This window comes from Pteropus vampyrus, unplaced genomic scaffold (assembly GCF_000151845.1).
Source record: "Pteropus vampyrus isolate Shadow unplaced genomic scaffold, Pvam_2.0 Scaffold21, whole genome shotgun sequence".
Lineage (NCBI taxonomy): Eukaryota > Metazoa > Chordata > Mammalia > Chiroptera > Pteropodidae > Pteropus > Pteropus vampyrus.
In genome coordinates, this window is record NW_011888802.1 from 11609667 (window position 1) to 11631450 (window position 21784).

General features: G+C 32.1%; 1 protein-coding gene across 1 annotated transcript in view; it reads left to right on the top strand.

The window, feature by feature from the left end:
- Positions 1–21784, top strand: part of GPC6 (glypican 6) — a 1009483-nt gene that overhangs the window by 645060 nt on the left and 342639 nt on the right. Inside the window, 1 exon segment of the mRNA XM_011355489.2 lies at positions 21284–21449. Within this exon segment, the coding sequence (XP_011353791.1) occupies positions 21284–21449 (166 nt within the window).

Sequence of the window (21784 nt, forward strand, 5' to 3'; positions counted from 1 at the left end):
TTATTATTATTATTAATGGGAGATTTGAATGGGCACACCGATCTCAAAGGCACTTTGTAAAGTTTGATACAGAGTTATCTGAATTGAAGCTGAAAATATTTTAGTGAATGACACCTGAAAAGAAAGTGCAATTATAAAGTGCTCTAATTTTTCCTAAATGGTTTTGCAAAGCACTAATGAAAAATCATCTTCAATGGAAATTTGGTAGGATCTTGCTGTTATTTTAGATTCAGACAGTTAAAGAGATCAACAGGAACATAGTCATCTTGAAAGAAGCAAAAATTGACAAAAGGAAAGTGAATTCACATCTAGCTGTGAACAAAAACAGGACGAAGCCACAGCAAACTAAGCCACATGCTCCTTTTCCAGTGTTGGCAGTTGTGGTCAATAACAAGTCACAGCTAAGAAAGTGGTGTGTGCTTTCTCCAATGTTGGCAACTCTAGTCAATAAAGTATAATTGGAGCCTGCCAAGAAGGTAGTGTGTCAAAAGTGTATTTAAGCAGAAACTTAGATACTGAACTGTTTGTGTAAAAATTGAGCACATAGTCTAATTATAAGTTTAAGAACTTTTAAAAGTTTGAACATTGTAAATCTGCCATGTGAGTGACTTACGCAGCTGGAACATGACAACTGCATCAATAGAGCTCAGTCAGAATAGAGAAAGAAGTGTCAACATCACAAAGAGGAGCATTGCTTTTAGTAATTCATTAGGAAGGTTGAGAGAAATAGACTGTGTCTCTTTGATTAGGGTAAGCAAAAAGATTAAATAGCATTTTAGTGTCTTTCCTTAAAAGATACACAAGTGAAAATAACTTTTTTGTTAAGTCAATAAACAGGAATTTTATTATCTTTTGCTAGTTTGGTGTTCAGTCTACCATCATACAGTCTACTATTTAATTCAAACATTTTTGACACTCAAGAAAAAATTATGATATTAAAAAAAAAGAAAATAGAGGTAAGATGCACAGTTCACTTCACTTCAATTGGATATGTAGAGTATAAAGTAAAAGTTAAGTCAGTTCTGAAGACTGTAGACATTTTGGTAATCATTGTTATCCCTTCTTGTGACCCTAGATCCAGTGGCTTCAACAGGTCACTGCATGCCTTTTTCTGGTAGCCTCACTTTCTGTCTTCTTTCTAGAAAAGAATTTTAAATTTGTATCTTTGAGTTCCGCCCTGCTCTGAGACACCTAATTTCCTTTGGTAGGAGTATCATTCAGAGAATACATTTTACTACCAATAGTACACAATCAAGGATACTGACTGATAAATGGACTGGTTTATTGAGTAGAATATATATAAAATGGTGCCTAAGATCACTTCCTTCCACATAACTTGCATTTCATTGGCAAAATTGCATTAATCATGCCAAAATTTCCATAGAGTAATCTCAATTTTCCTCCATGTCATTTTGCTAATAGAGTGAGCTTTCAACTGTTGTGACTGCTGCTTTGGAGAGGAAATTTTTATATATAACATGTATTAATATAGAGAAGGCTAAAAAAATTGTTTGCACATTTTTCTCTTATTTGCATCTCAATTTATGTCAGATAATTAAAGGAATAATTTATCACATGAGACACTGGACAGATAGCATTAATGACTGAACAACATCCTGAATGATACATTACAAGGTCAGCTTGCCCAGTAAGGCACCACTCCACTCTGTCCCGTCTACCTTTATGTCCATGTTGGGTAAATTGGCAAACAGCACTTGGAACATATTGCAGCACATAAATATTTTAATGGAACCTAATTCTTCTTTTTTATATTAAAGAACATAAGCCATATGATTATCAAATGGCTGATTTTTTAATGCTTTTGTTTAAAAAATTGTTTAGTGTACTCCGTCTTACTTGATTTATCAGTAAAAGAGACCTGGAATCCAGTTTTAAATAAAAGCTCTTTATGCATAGTTTGACTTCTCAGTGTGTCACAAAGTAAAAAGCAATAACCAGAAAGATCAAAGTCAAGCTTAAGGTTTGATACAATGCATGTTGACCTATATCCCTCTAATCTAAGCAGACATTAGAAACAAATGAACTAATAACTCTTTAAGCCCAATTAGAAGGTAAAATTGAGTAAGGTTTAAAGGGGTATGAGAAATGACTGGAACTTCAAGATAAAATTGATTTTTATTAAGATCGCTCTTTATACATAATATATTCTTCACCTCCTTTACATAGTTTGTAGAATTATTTCCCAGTTGGCTTGTATTTTAATATGTCAACATGGGCATTGTAGTTTATGAAGGCCATTTTAGGCTTCCATGATAATCCTTGTGGGGAGTTTTGTGATGACCTGCATAAAATAGCAGCCTCTTTGAAATCCAGGTTTCTATTGTCTTCCTGGCACATCGTCCAGTCTAATTACTTGTTTAAGTCTTTAAGCCTCTCGCTACTTTAAAAGGTCCAGTACAGAATCACTATAACCTGAGTCTTTGCAAGTTTAGAAAATTGATTGTAGTAACATTGCATGGAGGGCAAATATATCAGGAGACATAGGCCGTTTCTCTAGTTATGCAAATAACTCGTCAGTCACAGTACATAAACAAGTCATGTTAGTTCCCAGGACTCAATTTTCTCATATGAAATTTCCTTCACTCTCTACTTTTGCATTAAGTCTGTATTCTCAAGTGTGAATCAAAGTATGCAGTTACAAAAATGAACCCTAGATGATTTGACTGGGATATTATTTTACTCCCATTCCTTTCTATCCAGCTTATCTGCATCTGCCTCTTCTGATGATATTTTCTCAAGAAAACTGCATATCCTCTTAAAATAAACACTTTCTGAGGGCATGATTTATTTTTGATAAGAGTCTAAATTAGATCAGCTATTTTCAATAATCTTCAGTACTCTGCTTTAAAAAAGACTTATTGCGCTGAGTACTTTGATTTAGAAATGCAAATGACATTGAAATTCCTCCTTTCCTAAGGGCAGAAAGAATATCAACCACCCATTTGTTTATTGGCTCTAGTTAACAGCTACAGTAAATGAACTTTACAGATAGCACCAAATTTCTGTGTTTTAACATTTTTACATAGACAAAGCTCACACTTTAAACCAGAATCCCCAGTAAACTAACCCATGTCACTCACATACTGCCCATGTCACTCACATACTACTCAAAAGCAAAAATGTATGTTTCTTTGAGTGTTTTTTAATGGTGCTGACACTGAAGTGGACAAAACATCAAGCTATTTCTACTCTCCACCGTTTACTAGTTCCATGACTTTGGACAAGATATTTGGCCTTTATCACTCAGTTTCTAGAGGTGAAATGAGGATCTCAAAGGGTAATTTCAAGTTCCAAATGAGATCATATGTTTTGAACTGCAGAGTGCTATTAAAGAACTATTACTGTTTTTGCTTATATCAGTAATTGAACTTATTTACTATTCATGTTGGCATGAGGAATTTTTATTCTCATGACTTCTATTTTCTGGAAAAAATAAGCAAAATATCTTTCTGAAATCTTAATTCCCTCTCTAGTAACTATGCTATTTTTCTGCTTAACAATCAATTTTTGAAGGAATGTTCTTCCAATATTAACTTAAAAGTCTCCAAAATGGCCTCCTAAGTCCTGCTTCCAATTACCTCCTTTTGAACTCCCCAAATTACTTGACAAGAATCACCACACCATTCTTGAAGTTTCTCCCCTGGATTTCAGTGTGCTGAAACTATGCACGTTCATCATCCATTCAGCCACTCATTTATTCATTCATTCATTCATTTAAACACACATTTGTCCAGAGATTCAACAAATATTATTTACTGCTCACTCTGGTTTGGCACTGTTTCGAGGCCCTACAACAGTCAATAGTGAACACAATGGAGGAATCCCTGCCCTCAAGGAGCTTACATAATGTGAGGGAGACAGACAATGAAAACATAGATATTTATAGCTATTGCTTGTTTAGTATCTTTGTATACTGCCCACATATAATACACAATTGCTGCTGCTGACCACTGAGAGGATTTGGGAGATAATACAGAGGGAATTAGCACATAGTCCCTGCCTTCAGTCTTTTTTCTGAGTCTCAGTGGTCCCTCTTTTGTTCCTTTTTCCCTTAAATGGGAATATATGATGGGTTGGTCTTTGTTATCCATTTGTCCTTTAAAATCTTCTAAGAAGTTTTTTTTTTTTTTTTTTTTAATGAATAAAACAATTTCCATTACTACATTAAATCTCTATAAACTATCAGTATATTTAAGTTCTTTATTTGAGAAGCTGGACTTCCAGCCCCTTGAGAGCACTAATTCCCTTTTCATTATGGGGCTCACTCATGATAAATGATGTCAAAATCTTATATGTAAGTTTGTTGGTCTTTTTTAAGTTTTAAAGGGACTTTTCTATGTGCATCTAACTTAAATTTTTTAAGAAAACAATTCAAATAATTTGACCTAAAAAGTAACTTTAAAAAAAGAAGAAAATTTATTGATATTTTTATTTCAGGGGGGCTCACATACATTCCAAAATTTATTTTAAAAAAATTTCTGCTGTTGGGTAAATTATAACAATATCCACTCTCCACTTGGTAACAAGAATTTTCTTTCCAATTTTATTTTTACCATATATTCCACATCTGGCATACATATACTCACACACAACCACCTTTAAGCCCTCAATGACTTCGAACTTTATGCTCACATACAAAATGGTGACAGTCAAATACAGAATTAAAAGTAGGGGTCCGCTATAATTGTCTTCATATTTTTTTTTCTTTTTTCCTCCCTAAAATAATTTTGAAAATCTACCTTTTGCAGTTATCTAAAATGTTTACCTAAATTTAAATAGGTGCAAAGAATGTAATTTTTGCCATCTTGTAAATATTGACAGTTAAGATATAATATTACACTACTCTTTTAAACATGTTTGATGAAATAAAAATCTAAATATAGCAATATATAATCAATTATCTTTTTAAAAAGAAATAACCAAGTCTTTCTTTACCAGTTCTTTTTCTTTCTCCTGAACTTATATTTTCATTCTAATTCCCCCAGAGAAATGTATTCTAACATAATAAAATTTATGTCTTCAAAATTTAATAACACTCCTATTATTTTAAGGATAAATGCATATATGTAAACTCAAATTATTATTTTTAAAATTTTTGTGATCATAAGAATTCAAATACTAACATTTTTTTCTGTACTGAGTTGGCATTACAATTATTATTGATACTAAATTGATCAAAACCACACAAATATTTTATATTCTTTAATAATTAAAGTTAAAAAATAAATTTTTGTTGCAAATTCTTCTCTTAATGAAGTGGTGGGATTTCCTCTCCCCACCCCCAAATGGTTTATAAATCTTTAGATGAATTTTTTTAATATAGAGAGTAGTTTCTCATCAGTTCCCCTCCTTTTTATTATTATGGAGTATGTATAGAGAAGCATTATTCAGATAAATGGTTAGCTGGGAATAAAAAGACTGTCTTTGGAGTAAAGTCACTCCAATCTTTGAACTTCTTCCAAGCTGTAAGCCAAAAATAACATAGTAGCTATGTTCAAAACTTATTTTTAATAATCTAGCAGTCTACAGTTTGATTAGTTCCTCTTTCAGTTTTGCTGAAAGCAAAAAATTAGAAACTATGCTTTGTAAAGGATCTGTTACCCAGGCATTAGAATAATTTACTTCTCTACATGGATAATAATATTTTGAATTTTTCCTAGTATCCCACCCCAATTTCTAATCCTTGTGTACTTACATTGTGGCACCATGCATCATGGTACACTTAGGAATAGATGAGAAGAATGTCTTTTTTTGTGACTTGTGAGAAGTAGATATGGGAGAGACAGCCTTTAGAATGGGTTCAGTCTTGGAAGATCTGTTTTAGGAAAGAATTCATATAGAAGTTGAAGATGTGGAAATGGATTCACCTAAAACTGTCTCTGCTTAGGTACCTCTTGGCAAGCCCTCATGTGTTCTTTTTAGGGCTGAGAGGATAGGAGAACAGAAATTTTATCTTTATATCTAGAACTGAATCATGGCCTGACATGTACCATCTGGGGGCAGTGAATAGAAACAGGACTCAAGATGGCTGTTGTGAGAGCCATGTATGTTCAGTGAAGGGTGGTGGAGGAGAAGGTATTATTTGCCATTTTTTTTTTTTTTTGAGTCTAGATCTACATGACATTGACAGCTAAAGTTCAGCACCCATTACCACCTATTTATGACCAAAAACATGGGAGTTCTGTTGACATTGCTGTTATAGTTATTATATATTTCAATAGAAATTTTCAGAAGAAATTAAGCTCTATATAGTCTTCTCATTTTATTTTTCCTTTACCATAATAAGCAGACAGCATTTGAATCATTTAAAGTATCTTAAAAGCCTGCAAAAACAAACCAAAATGGAAGGTCAAATAATCTATGCATATTATAACAGGAAATATGTTCTCTGTTAGTTTAACACATTATGCTAACATGACCATCCTGATGAAATCTGGCAGAAAAAGTTTTAAAATGAATGCCAATGAAAATTTAGAAGGGAAACCTTAAAACTTTCTGCAAGAAGGACTTGAAAAGATTTTGTTTTTCCTAAGTGTGTTAAGTACATTTAATGTTTTTCTACTTTAGATGGAGATTAACATCAGAAGGCCAAAAGTGACAAAAGTGCTGACCAAAAATATTGTAAAATCCAGTTTTTTATCTGTATTTAAGCTTTTCTCTATCAACAAAGTACGACGCCTCTAGAAACTGAATTAATTTTTCTCAAGTTGCAGAAGCTTAATACACTGTCCTATAAGAAATACTTTTTTAACATGCAACAATGGATTCTATATATGTGGTTAGGGGGATAATTTTTTTCATGTTTATTTTTTTTAACTAAAAAATCATAACACTTTTGATAAGAATATATAAGCTGATTACCTACACAAATAGCAACATGTACCAGTTACTGTATGTTTATATTCTTTATCCAGTAATTTCAATTCTAGGAATCTATCCTAGAGAATATTCTGAAATACAAATATTTATGAACTAGGGTATTCTCCAAAGTGTTATTTATAAAAATGGAACAATAGAAAGAGATGTCTTAAATGATTTAGTAAAGTAAGTAGAGTTCTACAAGAAAATATCATCAAAAAAACACTAAAAATATGATATGAGAAATTGCTCTTGTATACTGAGTGGAGAGAAAAATAAAGCACAATATGGAAAGATGCTCTAAATTGTAACAGACACACACAGAGATGGATAAATGACTGGAAGGAATTATGTCAATGTATGAACAGTAAGATGACTTTCTTCAAATTTGTTATGGTGACTTCGTCTCGCTCATAGCTATAACCTTCATTTCTCCTCGGAAAAGCAATTCCTTACAACTCTAATGTTTCCTGTAATAATGCTGCTCTTTTCATTTATAAAAAGAAAAAGTACCTGTTTATTTGCTTATATAATAGGTCTTTTAAGAAATCATATGTTCCTTGGGATGAAAAGAGCTTCTGTTTTACCCACTACCATTTACCTGGTGGCTGATCCAGGTTGGTCCCACAGCAGTGACACTCAATGAATTAGTACTTTCAATATCATATTAGTTGATGATCTTTGTTCTCTCTCTCTCTCTCTCTCTCTCTATTTCTCTCTCTCTCAATCTCTCTTAGATAATTGTTTAGATGTTAGCACTTCCATGGTAATATGAAATAAATGAATTGATTTTGCTGTTAGATTTTATATATTTACAATGACTACACAATGTAATAGTAGTGTTTAAGCAATCAAAATTTGAGAACATTCAAAAAATATATTTTTGTTATCTGCAAATGTGACGATGTGAGAAATATCCTTAAAGATCAGTAAAATTGTACTTAATATTTTCATTTCAAATTTAACCTAAAACTTAATCAGTAGTTTTATATAATTCTTTTTAAATACAGGAATTAATGGTGGATGATATTCCTGGAATTCGCCTCGTGAATTGAAATAACGTTAGTAGGATTTTCATTAGATAATGGTATTATTGGGCAAATACTCCTAAAAAGGGCTTAGTAGCTACAACAGAAATGAATAAAAGCATTATATCTTAACCAGTCATAAATGGTACTAAAGTTTTCAAAATGGATATGAAATTCCAATGTAGCATTAATCACATGAAATTATATTTATTGCAAAATTGTCATGATATGCAATGAAGCATTATTTAACTTCTACAGAATACTTTCCTTTTTACTAAAACTTGTCAGGAAGGACAGGTATATCAGGGCCATGGAATTGGGAAGGCTTCTTTGGGGGAAAAAATTGTAGGAATGTTGGATGAGATGACTAGAAAAACTTAGTTACTTCTCACGTTTCATTATTCTTTGTAAGTTATCACTATAAAGTACTATTGTTTATTTGTATATCAAATCTTTTGTTATTTACACGTTAGTTTCATCCTTCAAAGTAAACCCTTTTTGAGACTGAAGAATTATTTAAGTGGCCCTGCATTATTTGGGAAACAATTTTTTAAACTTCCTTGACACAAGAAAATTAGAAATACTATTTTTTTATCACTCTTCCACAAATTCTCCCATAATTCATTTCATGGAATTTTGCTTTTGTTGGTATATTCCCTTCTCCCTCACCCATCTCCAGGACTCATGGAAATATCCAAAATATGAAAGGCATGATGTGCCTAGTAATCCTGTGCAGACTCTTATCAAGTTGTTTTAAAAGATGTTGATTTCACATAAAAATAACAGAAGCATTAAATCAGTTAATAGTCCAAGGTCGCCAAAGTTCCCATGTTTCTAATATTCTACTTTGTGTTTCTCCTATTTTACTGAGAGTTTCTTAAGGTTAGCTTCCCACTGGCCTGTCTTAGGTGAAATCAGTATATTCACTAGCTCTGTATTTCTTCACCATTTATTTAAACCCCAGGAAATTCTCAGCTGTGGATCATGCTACTCGGTGACTTTGAAATCTACCATTCATTTCCATTACAGCACCTCTAGCAGTGCCAATACATGGTGATGCTTGTTAAACATTTATTGAATGAACTTAATAATGAATTCATTTATAGCCTTCTCTTTCATTAATATTGGAAGAACAGGAGAAAAGAAACTTTTTTTCTTGGTGCAGTGCTGTCTTTTTCCCCTCTCAAGGACCACTATCTTAGCTTATTTGTCCATTATTCATTTTTTTTTTTTTTTTGAAGGGTAAAGTCACCATTGGACTGTCTTGGAGGATCTCTTACCAATCAGATTTCCCCATGTCCATAGAAATTTTCAAGTAATGTTCTCTTCTTTGCTGATGATGGTGCATTGTTCAATTGTCAGTCAATTGATTAGAGTAGGACCAGATTGGTATTGTGCAATCTCCCCTAAACCGATGTTTCCATTGTTTCCTTTCATTTAACTTAAGACATTTTTTAGAAAAGTTCTACACTGGTACTTTGCAGGATAAAGTGAAGAATGGGAACTTTCCATGGAAACACGCTAATGGTTTGAGCCATGGGATTCTCATGTAAGGCTCACCATTAATTGGAATGACTAATTTTAATTAAATGACAGAAAGGCATATCAGTGTTCATGGATACCTATTGATATATATCAATAGATCAATAAATAGATGATAGATAAAATTAACACAAATTTCATATCCATGTGTTCTGCATCAAAAATTACAAAACAGCACAGTAATTGTTTTCCTGTTTTGCTGTGTGTATCAGACATATTTTAATATCATTCACCTTCCACAGTATGCCAGCTCCTTATACTAGTCTTTTAAAGTTATACTTGCTTCCAAGACAAAGATTGATTTGGTTTTACATTCTTGATAATGCATATCTCCTTACCTTAAAAGCAGATTATGGGTATTCCAAAGGAGATACATTATAAGTATGTTAGTACCGGTATATAGAGACTAGAGATTCATAGCTTTTACTAAAGTGGATTATCACATCAATGACTCATATTTAAAGTCACTATTAAAAGATTTCTTCTAAATGAAGTTCTATTTAGGCTATAATTTCTAAGTGAGGAAGACAACTATTCCCTGAGGAGACACTTCGGGATCTTATTTTACATTCTCTGTTCACATTTTGCAAATTTACATTTGGGTAAAGTTAAGAAAGTCGAGCTGACTGCCCAAGTAAAAGTCAGTATCTCCAAGACCTCATAATGGTAGAGCAAGGTGAAGTTAAAAATGGCGTTGGGCTCTATGGGGTAAACACATTAAAAAGCCCTGTGAAATATGTGTTTAACTAGTAGGAAGAGACATTTTAGTCTAATGCATGGAAATATTCATTCCATGTGTGCATGCATGTGTGTATGTAACTTAAGTACTTTCTGGAAACATTTCAGTTTATCAAGTGAATAATAACATGCATTTACGAATTTCTATGGCAATTTTATTTATGTTTTAAGTAATGAAATTAAATCTAGAAACCGGACCTAGGTAACATTGAATTTGTGACATAATCTGACAAGCACTAACAGAGCTAGCGAGACCTGACATAGACTTAACTCACCTTACTTCCCATGTCCTGGCTTTATTTTTAAGTGTTTCACAGCATCGATGTTACTTAAACAGTTATGGTTATTAGGCATGCAAATTATGTCCATTCCTTTTCTCCCAGATCCAGGAAGTTCAGACATCATTTCATGGCTTTCAAATGCTTCATAAGCCTCATGGCTTTCTGGAGAGGTTTCTAATTAGGAATATACAGTTTTAAAAATTGGCTAAATTTTTATCACAGTGGTGCTGTAAACATTTGTCATTCATGTAAAGAACGTTTTCCCTTCAGGCTCTGATTTGTAATTCATAATTGTTTTCTGTGTTATTCATGTTCTCTCTCAATGTTACAAGATAGAGAGAAGGTAGTTTTAGAGCATACACATGTTAATCACCATCCAAAGGCCCAAAAGTTTTCCACCATGCCACCATTAGGCAACAGTTGAAATAATAGGTGACTTCTCTAGAGAAAATGTTTTATCATTCAGTCATGCACATCAAACTAATGTTGGTGATCACATAATTTAAATTTCATATTATTTAACCTTATTTTTATAGTTAAGTATATTGGTAAATATAGGCTCTAGTTTGTAATTAAGAATTGTGTCTCTAGGTCTGAAATTTCTTTAAAACTTATAGATATGGTGGTAGGAATTTATTTGTTAAATATACTTCTATACTCTTTTTAAATAGCTTTAGTGAGATATAATTTGCATGCCATAAAGTTCACTCATTTACTCTGTAAATCTCAGTGGTATTTACTATATTTAAATACAGTGTCGAACAATATTACTGTTCTTGTAATCTAATTTTAGAATAATTTATCAAACAAAAAGAAAACTTGTCTCATTAGCAGTCATTGTCTGTCCCCCGCTCCTGTTTCCCTCACTTGCTCACCACAGCTCCTGACAACCACTAACCCACTTTCCATCTCTATGGATTTGTCTATTCAGGACATTTTGTTAAATGGATCCAGACAATGCATGGTCTTCTGGGACTGGCTTCTGTCATGTAGCATAATATTTTCAAAGTTCATGTGTGATATAGCATGTTTCAGAATTTCATTCCTTTTAACTGGTGAATACTATTTCATTATATGGACAGACCACATTAAGTTAATCTATTCATCGTTTGATGGACATTTCTAATTGTTTTTAGTTGTTGGCTATTATGAATGTTGCTTCTACAAACATTTATGTATAAGTTTTATGGTTTATGCTTTCATTTTCTTGAATATATAACTATGAGCAGAATTGTTGGGTCATATCGTAGTTTCATGTTTCCAGCGTGGCTGCTGTTGTACATTCCCAACAGCAATATAAAAAGGTTTCAGTTTCTCCACATCCACATCAACACTTGTTATTGTCTTTTTATTACAGTCATCTTAGGAATATGAGTGGTATTTCATTTTGATTTGCATTCTCTAGCCACTAATGATGTTGAGCATGTTTTCATGAACTTGTAAGCCTTTTGCATATCTTGTTTATTCAAGTCCTTTACCTGTTTGTTTTTTTTTTAATTGGGTTGTTTGTCTTTTTGTTGTTGAGTGGCAGTCCTGTATATATTCTGTATATGTTCCCTTATTAGCTGTATGATTTGGAAATATGTTCTCCCATTTATATAGGTTTTCTTTTCACTTTCTTGATAATGTACTTTAAATAAACATTTCTAGTTATGATGAAGTTCAATTTATCTCTCTTTTTTTTTTTTGATGTAATATCTAAGACTCCATTACTAAATCCAAGATTATAAAAATTTTCCCCATGTTTTCTTCCAAGAGCTTTATAGATTTTGTTCTAATATTTAGATCATTGATCAATTTTGAGTAATTTTTGTGTATGGTATAAGCTGAGGTCCAACTTCATTGTTTTGCACGAGGGTATCCAATTGTCTCAATAAAATTTGTTGAAGTGATTATTTATTATTTCCCCACTGATCTTCACACCCTTGTGAAAAGCAATTAGCCTTAAATGTATATATGTGTTTATTTTTAATCTTTTAACTTAATTTCGGTGATCTATATGTCTATCATAACAATTACTGTACACTGCTAGTGTAACAATATTTATTATTACTATTTTGTAAAAAATCAGATCTAACCTTCTAACAAATTTTTAAGTGTTTAGTACAGTATTGTTAACTATGTGCATATTGTTGTATAGCAAATCTCTAGAACTTTTTCAACGTGTCTGATTAAAATTCGGAGCAGCAACTCCCATTTCTCTCTCTCACTCAGTCCCTGGCAACCATCATTCTGCTTTCTGCTGCTATGAATTTGACTACTTTAGATACCTCATATGACTGGAATCTTCTGTATTTGTCCTTCTGTGACTGGCTTATTCCACTTAGCATAATGTCCTCGTAGTACACCCATGTTGTCACATATTGCAGGATTATTTTTTTAAGAATGAAAAATATTTCATTGTACATATCTACCACATTTTCTTTATCTGTTCATCAGTTAATGGACACTTAGGTTATTTTCACATCTTGGTTATTGTGAATAATGCTGCAATGAACACGGGAGTGCAAATATCTCTTCCAGAGCTTGTTTTCAATCATTTTGAGTAAATACCAAGAAGTGAAATTGCTGGATAGTAGCAATGTGTTTAATTATTTTTACTTTGTAAATTAAAGGAAGTTTTGAAATCAGGAAGTGTGAGTGCTCCAATTTTTTTTTCTTTTTAAAGATAGTTTTAGCTATTTGGGTCCCTTACAATTCCATATGAATTTGATTATTGGCTTTTCTTTTTCTGCAAGGGAAAACTATTGGAATTTTGATAAGGTTTGCAATGAATCTGTAAGTTTCTTTGAATAGTATTGCTATCTTAACACCATTAAGTCTTCCAATACATGAACACAGGATAGTTTTCCATTTACTTGGGTTTTCTTTAATTTCTTTCAGCAATATTTTATAGTTTTCAATATAAAATTCTATCACCTTGGTTAAATTTATTCCTAGGTATTTTATTCTTTTAGATGTGATTGTAAATGGAATTGTTTTTTAATTTTTTTTTCAGATTGTTCATTGCCAATGTGTAAAATTTCAGTGGAATTTTTTGTGTTGATCATGTACCCTGCAACTTTGTTGAATTCATTTATTAGCTCTAGCAGTTTTTGTATTTGTTTTTGTGAATGCTTTAAGATTTGTTATAATAAGATCATACTATCTGTCAATAGAGATACTTTTAATTCTTCCTTTCCTATTTGGATACCTTTTATTTCTTTTTCTTGCCTAATGACTCTAGCTGGAATTTTCAGTATAGTTTTGAAGAGCACTAGTGAAAGATCAGGCCTCCTTGTCTTATCTCAGACCTTCGGGAAAAGTTTTCAGTCTTTTACCATTGAGTATGATGTCAGTTGTAAGTTTTTCACAAATGCTCTTTATCATGTTTAGAAAGTTCTCTTCCATTTCTAGGTTTTCTGTATGTATATAGCATAAAAAAAAGTATTAGATTTTTATCAAAACCTTTTTCTGCATCAATGGAGGTGATCATGCGGTTTCTGTTTCTTTGTTCTATGAATATTGATTGATTTTTTTTTTTTTTTTTTTTTTTACACCTACAGAACCTGGTCTTCCTAGGTGGTCTCCGATCCAAGTACTAACCAGGCCCTGCTTAGCTTCCGTGAACAGATAGGATCGAGCGTGTTCAGGGTAGCAGTAAACTTGACTGATTTTTTTATGTTGAACCACCCTTGCATTATTGGGTAAAATCCACTTGGTCATGGTGCATAATGTTTTTAATATGCTGTTGGATTCAGTTTGCTACCATTTTGTTGAGGATTTTTTTCTTTGCATTTATAAAAGGTATTGGTCTATAGTTTTCTTCCGTTATGTCTTTGTCTGGCTTTAGTATCAGATAATGCTGGTCTTTTAGAATGAGTTGAGAAGTATTTCCTCATCTTCCTTTTTTTTTTTTTTTTTTTTTGAAAGAATTTTAAAAAGATTTGCTAATTCTTTAAATTTTTGGTAGGATTCACCAGTGAAGCCATCTGGTCCTGGGCTTTTCTTTCTTGGGAGGCTTTTGATTACCAATTTAATCTCTTTACTTGTTATAGGTATATTTATATTTCCTATTTTGTCATGATTAAGTCTTGGTAGACTGTGTGCTTCTAGGAATTTGTCCATTTCATGAAAATTATCTAATCTTTTGGCATATATGTTAGTCTCCTAAGACTAATAAAACATATTACTAAAACTGAATGATTTAAAAAAAAAAAAAAAAACAACAGAACTTTATTCTCTAACAGTTCGGGCATCTAGAAGTCTGAGATCAAAGTGTAGCAGAATTGATTCCTTCTGGAGGCTCAGAGGGAGATACTATTCTATGCCTCTCTCCCAGCTTCTGGGTAAAGAAAGATCTCAAATCAATAATCTATATTTATACCTCAAGAAATTAGAAAAAGAAGAGCAACTAAAACCAAAATTTTGTTAGTCTTCACTTCATTTTTATTATTTCCTTCTTTTGCTAACTTTTTCGTTTGCTCTTTTGTTCTAGTTCCTTAAGATATAACATTAGGTTATGGATTTCAGATATTCTCTTTTAATATAGGCATCTATGGCTATCAATTTTTGTATGTTGTGTTTCCATTTTCAATCATCTATTATTTTCTAATTTCTCTAGTGATTTCTTTAACCTATTGCTAGTTTAACCTATTGTATATTTATGAATTTTTCAGTTTTCTTCATGATATTGATTTCAAGTTAAATTTTACTGTGGTTCAGTGAAAATACTTAGTATGATGGCAATCTTATAAAATATCTTGAGGCTTGATATTTAGCAATACTTTTTTTTTTTTTCTTTTTAGCTGAAATTTAGCATTCTCTTTATTAAACACTCTCCTGGTTGTTGTAAGTTTTTTTTGTTTTTGTTTTTTGTTTTTTTCTTTAAATTCGATTCCAGAGTTCTGAGAAACTTGATTCTGTCATTTTTCTCTAGCTCAGTGGTTGCTTCAGTGGAAGGACTAATTCTTGGCATTTCCAATGACACCATTTCTGTGATGTCATTCATCTTCCATGTTTAAACTACAGACATCTGTTACATAGCTTTCTTCAGAGGCCATTTCTGTCAACACCTACTTCTCGATTCTGAGCTAAATGCCCTTTCATGGGTGTTCTTTATAGCACTTCCCCAACACAAATAATTTATTCCCTGAAATGATCTGGAAATAAATGTATTCCAAGTATTCTGATGCTGGTACAAGATCTGTTTAGTCATCCCCATAAATGTTGGATAAATGGAAGTTTCACGAATGAACAAAGAAGAAACAAATTTTAGTTCTCATGAACTTACTACAAAGCCTATATACAAGTTGCTGATTGTTAAAGAATTATCATTAAAATTACCAAAAACTACTTTGAATGTAATTTCATCATTCTTGAGGGTTTAAGAAGACACTTCAGAACCTGGTGATATATTGAGATGATGAATAGAAGCATCTCATCATTTACTATGACTATAGATTAGAAACTGGAGGATGGTATCAATTCTTACTCAAAAAACAGATTTTGAATTTATATTAAAGAATTCACTTACATTAACTTGTCTTCTGGAAGCGGAAGACAGATATGTTTACTTTATTAATTTGGCTATAGGATTTCTATAGAAACAAGCATTGCTTGGTATATATTCATTGTGTATAAATATAGATTTATAACTTCCACATGTTTTCTTGCTTTTTAAAAATGTTTTAAAAGACATTTTTATTTTATATCAGCTACTATTAGGAATTGCTAATGTGAGCATCAATGAATGAATGTTGGTCCAGATACAGAAAGTTTAAGTATATTAAAGACCTGCAATAAATTGCTATTATATGATTAAAGGTATTCTATGCCCCAAATCACATTTAGAAAACATAAAAATTATTTACTAAAACATCCTGACACACATGGCTAGCCAAGTAGATAAGTCTCAGTGCTGTCTCCTGATACAACTTTATTAAAGACTCTTTTTGTATTCCTTGCCATGTTTCAATATGTCTTGCTTTAACCTTTTAAAAAAAGAAACACAAACAATAACAAAAACAAAAATAAAAAACCACAAGGTTACAAACCAAGAGCTCAATTATTTTTGTTATTTTATTTATTTTTCAGTTATTTTACAAGGAATCTTTGTCATAAATTATATTATTTTCCTCAAAGTGTATTATTATTTCTCAAAAGTAGTCAATTATAATATCAACTATAAAATGATAATTTATGCCATTCATTATATATAAACAGCATCAAAAGAAGTTAACAGCAAGACTAAACCCAAGCAAAATGTAAGCATTTTATGTTGAAATCTTACTTGATTGACTCACAAGTGTGTGTTTATCTTTCTAAAGTAAGATAATGGAGTAGGAACCATTGAATTTTTTTTTTTACCCCCTAATATTGTGAATTCTTGACAAAGGATTAGTACTGTTGAAGAACAACATGTAAAAGTTAGGTGAGAGCACAATCAATCACAAAAAATGAATGCCAATCTCAGCTTACTCTTTTTTGCACTTAAAAACACTGCTTTATTCATACCAAGTGGGTACCACTTTTGTAAATATCTCCTTACTATTTAAGTGTATTTCCTAGAATACTTAGAATATCTAGGAAGCACAGCTACATTTTTAAAGAATAGTCAAAAATCCACATCACCAACTTAAAAAAAATAAAACATTTTGTTTCTTAAGATAGATTGTACTCTTTATTGTTACTAAACACAATTTTCCTCAGGTAAAAAAAAAAAAAAAAATTCCTAATAGTCCACATAACGTACAAATTTGATGTGTTTGAGAATTATTCTATTCTAAATTTTAAATATGAGTTTTTAGAACTCCTTTCTTTATTTTGATTTGCTAAATATACAGATTTATCTACTATTTCAGAATTATTTATTTTTTAGTGTTACATATTTTCTAGAGATCAGCTAATTAATGAATTTGGACCTGATTTTTATTAGAACCCATTGAGGCTAGCCTACAGGTTTGGATATCATTCAGAGGAAACTCACCATAATTTTTAAAGTAAATAATAATGTATTAAAATGACTCAAAAAAATGATAAGAACAAATATCGGCAAGGATGTGGGGAAAACTGGATCTCTCACACATTGCTGATGGAAATGTAAAATGCAACAACCAATCTGGAAAATAGTTCAGCAATTTTTTCTAAAACTAAATGCAGTAAGCATTTGACTCATCAAATGCATTTCTGGGCATTTTTCCCAGACAAATGAAGACTTATGTATATATTCAAACCTGTATTTAAATGCTCATAGAACCATTATTCTTAAGAGCAAAGTACTAGAAACAACCCAAATATTCCTCAGTGAGTGAATAGTTGAACAAATTCTGTTACATCCAAGCAATAGAATACTACTCAGCAACAAAAAGGAATGAACTGTTAATACATACAACAACTAGGATGGACATCAAAGGCATTATCCTCAGTTTTTAAAAAGTGAAGCTCAAAAGTTTATAGACTATATGATTCCATTTAAATACTATTCTTGATATAACAAAATTTAGAAATGAAAAGAGATCAGTAACAGTAGGTTGCCAGGTGACAGAGACCAGGGATGGTGTTGAGATATAGAACAAGGGAGTCCTTTTCCTGTGATGGAAAGTCTGTATGTTGATTGTAGTGGCTTACATGAAGCTACATATGATTAAAATTACATAGAAGGGTACACACACACACACACGCACACACTCACAAAGGAATGCAGGATAAAAAAATTATAAAAACCCAATGAGATCTGTAAACTAGTTAGCAATAATGTACCAGCGTCAGTTCCCTGGCGATATGTACTACAGCTATATGAGATGTTGCTGTTGAGGGAAGGTGAATGAGGGCATCCAGGACTCTATTTTTGCAACATTTTGTGAATCTATATTTATTTCAAAATAGAAGAGGTTTTCTTTCTTTTTTTTTTTTTAAGTAGCTATGGCACAATTATAAAACACTATTAAAAATTTAACAAGAGAAATGTTCCTTCCTTCACACAATTGGCATTTAAAACAACCTTCTTTTCAGAGACTTACTTCTAAAAGTCTTCAGTTTGAAGTGAAGATTTTTTTTTTTAATTCAAGCATGCACTGTGTCAATTCAAAAAATATGGTCTGTGAACATGAAAGCTTCAACTTTGATCCTCTGCTCTCCATTTTCTTCTTCTTCAAATGCCCTTTATTCGACCAGGAAGGATGTTATTTCCAAAAGTACTGAGAGAACCATATTTAACTTGAACAACATTGTTCTTTTAGGTTATTAAGGCTGTTCAATTTTCTCTGTTGGTTGCTATCCTGATTGGAGCCTCTTCTTAAATGTCAGACTGAGAAAATTGTGCTGGTTCCAAGACAATAAAAATATTTTTAAAAAAATTTAAAGCAAAGCTTTGGAATTAGTGCAATCAATAACCTTTGAAAACAAAGTTAAAAAGCAACAATTGAATGCTAGCTGTATAAAAACTACTTTGTTCCTTTTTTTTCTTTGAATATCAATGTGGCCAAGGAATTGGGAAACACAATAGAGAGTTGAATTCAAAAAGCACTATTGAGTACCTAAATCATAATACCTTGTAATGATGTGCATGTTTTACAGTGTGGTATAGTTATAATGATGAAAAAGAGTCCACAGTGTCCTAGAGGTCTCAAATTTTCATCCTTAACATTAACAAATACTCTAGGTCTTGTACCAACACACCGAGTGACCAGAAGCAAAGCGTCATGTAATACCAATGGCAAGAAAACCAAAAATCCAATAGTCAAGAAAGAAATTGTTTGGGTGAAAGCTGGGTAGGTCTCTGGAGAAAGGCTTCAGGATCAGTAAAGAAATTGCAAGGCTATGGAAAACAGAATTCTGTGGGTAAATGTTTGTAGGATTGCAACAATGCCAAATAAGTAAAACGTATAAGAATTTGAAATTCCGCATTGATTTTGTATATATAATACAGACTATTTTCCTTACTTTCTGTGAATGATTTGGGATACATGTGGATAAAAAAATTAAATAATACTCTTCAATTGTGCATAAAATTTGGCAATTTCAACAAAATTGCCCATCTAAAGAAGATGACATGGAGACATTAATGTATGCTCAAAAGAAGTCACTAGACTCCTCACTTTTACTCTCTCTTTTCATTGTTATTTTATTGTTGGAACAAAAATTTTAAATAATTAGTAAATATGAAACCATTCTTTAAACATTTTTATAAAGAAAAGCCAATTATATTTACGTCACTTACTTGATTTAGAGTACTTAATGCACTGATTTTGATCATGTTAATTCTACTTTTTTAAAGCCAACATTAAATTACCAGAAAAAGTAAAAATCAAAAGAACATTAAAAATGAAATGCATAAAAAATAAGTTGGATTCATTAATGGAGAGAAGAATGAATGTTAGGATGTGTGGAAAAGCAAGTATAGGAAAATGTTAACTGTAGAATCTAGGAGTAGGACTGTGTGTGTTCACTATTAAAATCTCTGAACTAGTCTGTATGTTTGAAAATTTTCAAAAAATTTTGGAAAGCAAATAAGAAAACAAAAGGACAACTAGATATTTCAGAGCATAAAAAAAATGGCTTTATTTCCTGAAATAATGTATTAGGGACATTATCGCTATAGAACATAAAGTTAAGAAAATCTTACAAAAAACTCAAGCCTTGCTTTAAAAACTTCAAACGTGGTTTCTAGCTAAAGGATAAAAATGACACAGATTAGCTATAGTTGTTGAAATTACTCGTTTCTGTGGAAATACCTTTTATTGACCCACCTTTATATTGGTGTTTTATGCTTTGTCAGTAGCTGAATGTTCTGGACAAACAGACCTGTGGATCCAGGTCTATTTGATAAGGCTATAACTTTACAAGAGGTCTAGATGATACAATTTAGATCAATCATCCACAGATCCAGAGCACAAGAATGGAACATATAGTCCCTTGACTAAAATACCAAAATTATAAGAAATCAACTAAGTATATATGACAATAATGTTTGCGTCTAGTCATGAAAAAGAACTTTCTGTATTTTTGTTGCTGTTGTTGGTCCATGCTGTTTTAAATATTCCTTCCACTTGAAGTCAAATTAGAACTTTCAATGAGCCTAGAAAAAAGGCCTTACTGGTTTAGAACAGATTAATTTCTGAAGGAGCAGGCTGCTTTCCTAGTTCAAGGCAAATGGCACTCCATTGTCAGTTGATTAGCAGCTCTTCTGAATTACCGCAAGGATTTCTCCTCACATTCAACAGTGGGCTCATTTTCCACAGAGTTCCAGAACCACAAACCTTCAGATGCCAGAACACAGTGCCTTGGCAGTTCCTTTGCTTCTAAGCAGGCCTGGATCTCAGAAATCCCAGACAAGTTGATATTGATTCTTTTCAAAAAGTTATGTACAAGGGAAGTATATCTGCCAACCTCCTTTAGGAACAGGGTCAAATAATCCGTTTGAAAATTTTCTAAAGGTGTCACATTAAACTTTAATAATACCTACATTTTTATGGCGCTTTTAACTTTGCAAATTGCTTTCACATGCATTGTCTCATTTCATGTTCTTTTGCAATGAAACAGTGTCTAGGTTTTAGGGCTGAATTACAGAGACATAGATATTAAAATTGACGGGGACAGTTCAAGAAAATTGATTATTACTATGCCGAACAGAAGTATTTAACAGGAATAGACTGGCTTCAATATCAAGTATTACAAAGAGTTAAGATTCTGATTGTTCTTTCGACCTTCTGTTCTACTGCTGGAGGTTTATCAGAAACATTTCATCTCTTTCTTTTTAAAGGAGAAAATGAGTTACGTCTTTTTTTCTCCCTTCCATCCTTCTTATTTATGATTTTTTAAAAAATAAATCTACAGGTCAGCCCGACTCCAGGGTGCATTCGTGCTCTCATGAAGATGCTGTACTGTCCATACTGTCGAGGACTTCCCACCGTGAGACCTTGCAACAACTACTGCCTCAACGTCATGAAGGGCTGTCTGGCAAATCAGGCTGATCTCGACACGGAGTGGAATCTGTTTATAGGTAAGGAGCATTTAAACTGATCCAAGAGCAGAGATGTGGAAACAAACAGCAAGTGTTTATGATGTCTGATGGCAGTTGTGATGACTCGTAGAGACTAAGAGGATCTTTTTAAAAGCGACATTTAGCAAATTATAAACTTTCTTTGCATTTTTCTTGTTTTATTCTGAAAAAATAAGACTTCCTTGTATATCGTGAAGGGCAGTCCTGTTAAAGATTATACAAGACAGCTGTATTGAGTTAGCTGATCTCTCTGATGAAGATAAAAGTAACCTTTGTTGAATTTCTCTGAACTCCTGTGAGAAGGCACAAGTTAGAAAAGATTCTCATAAAAGAAA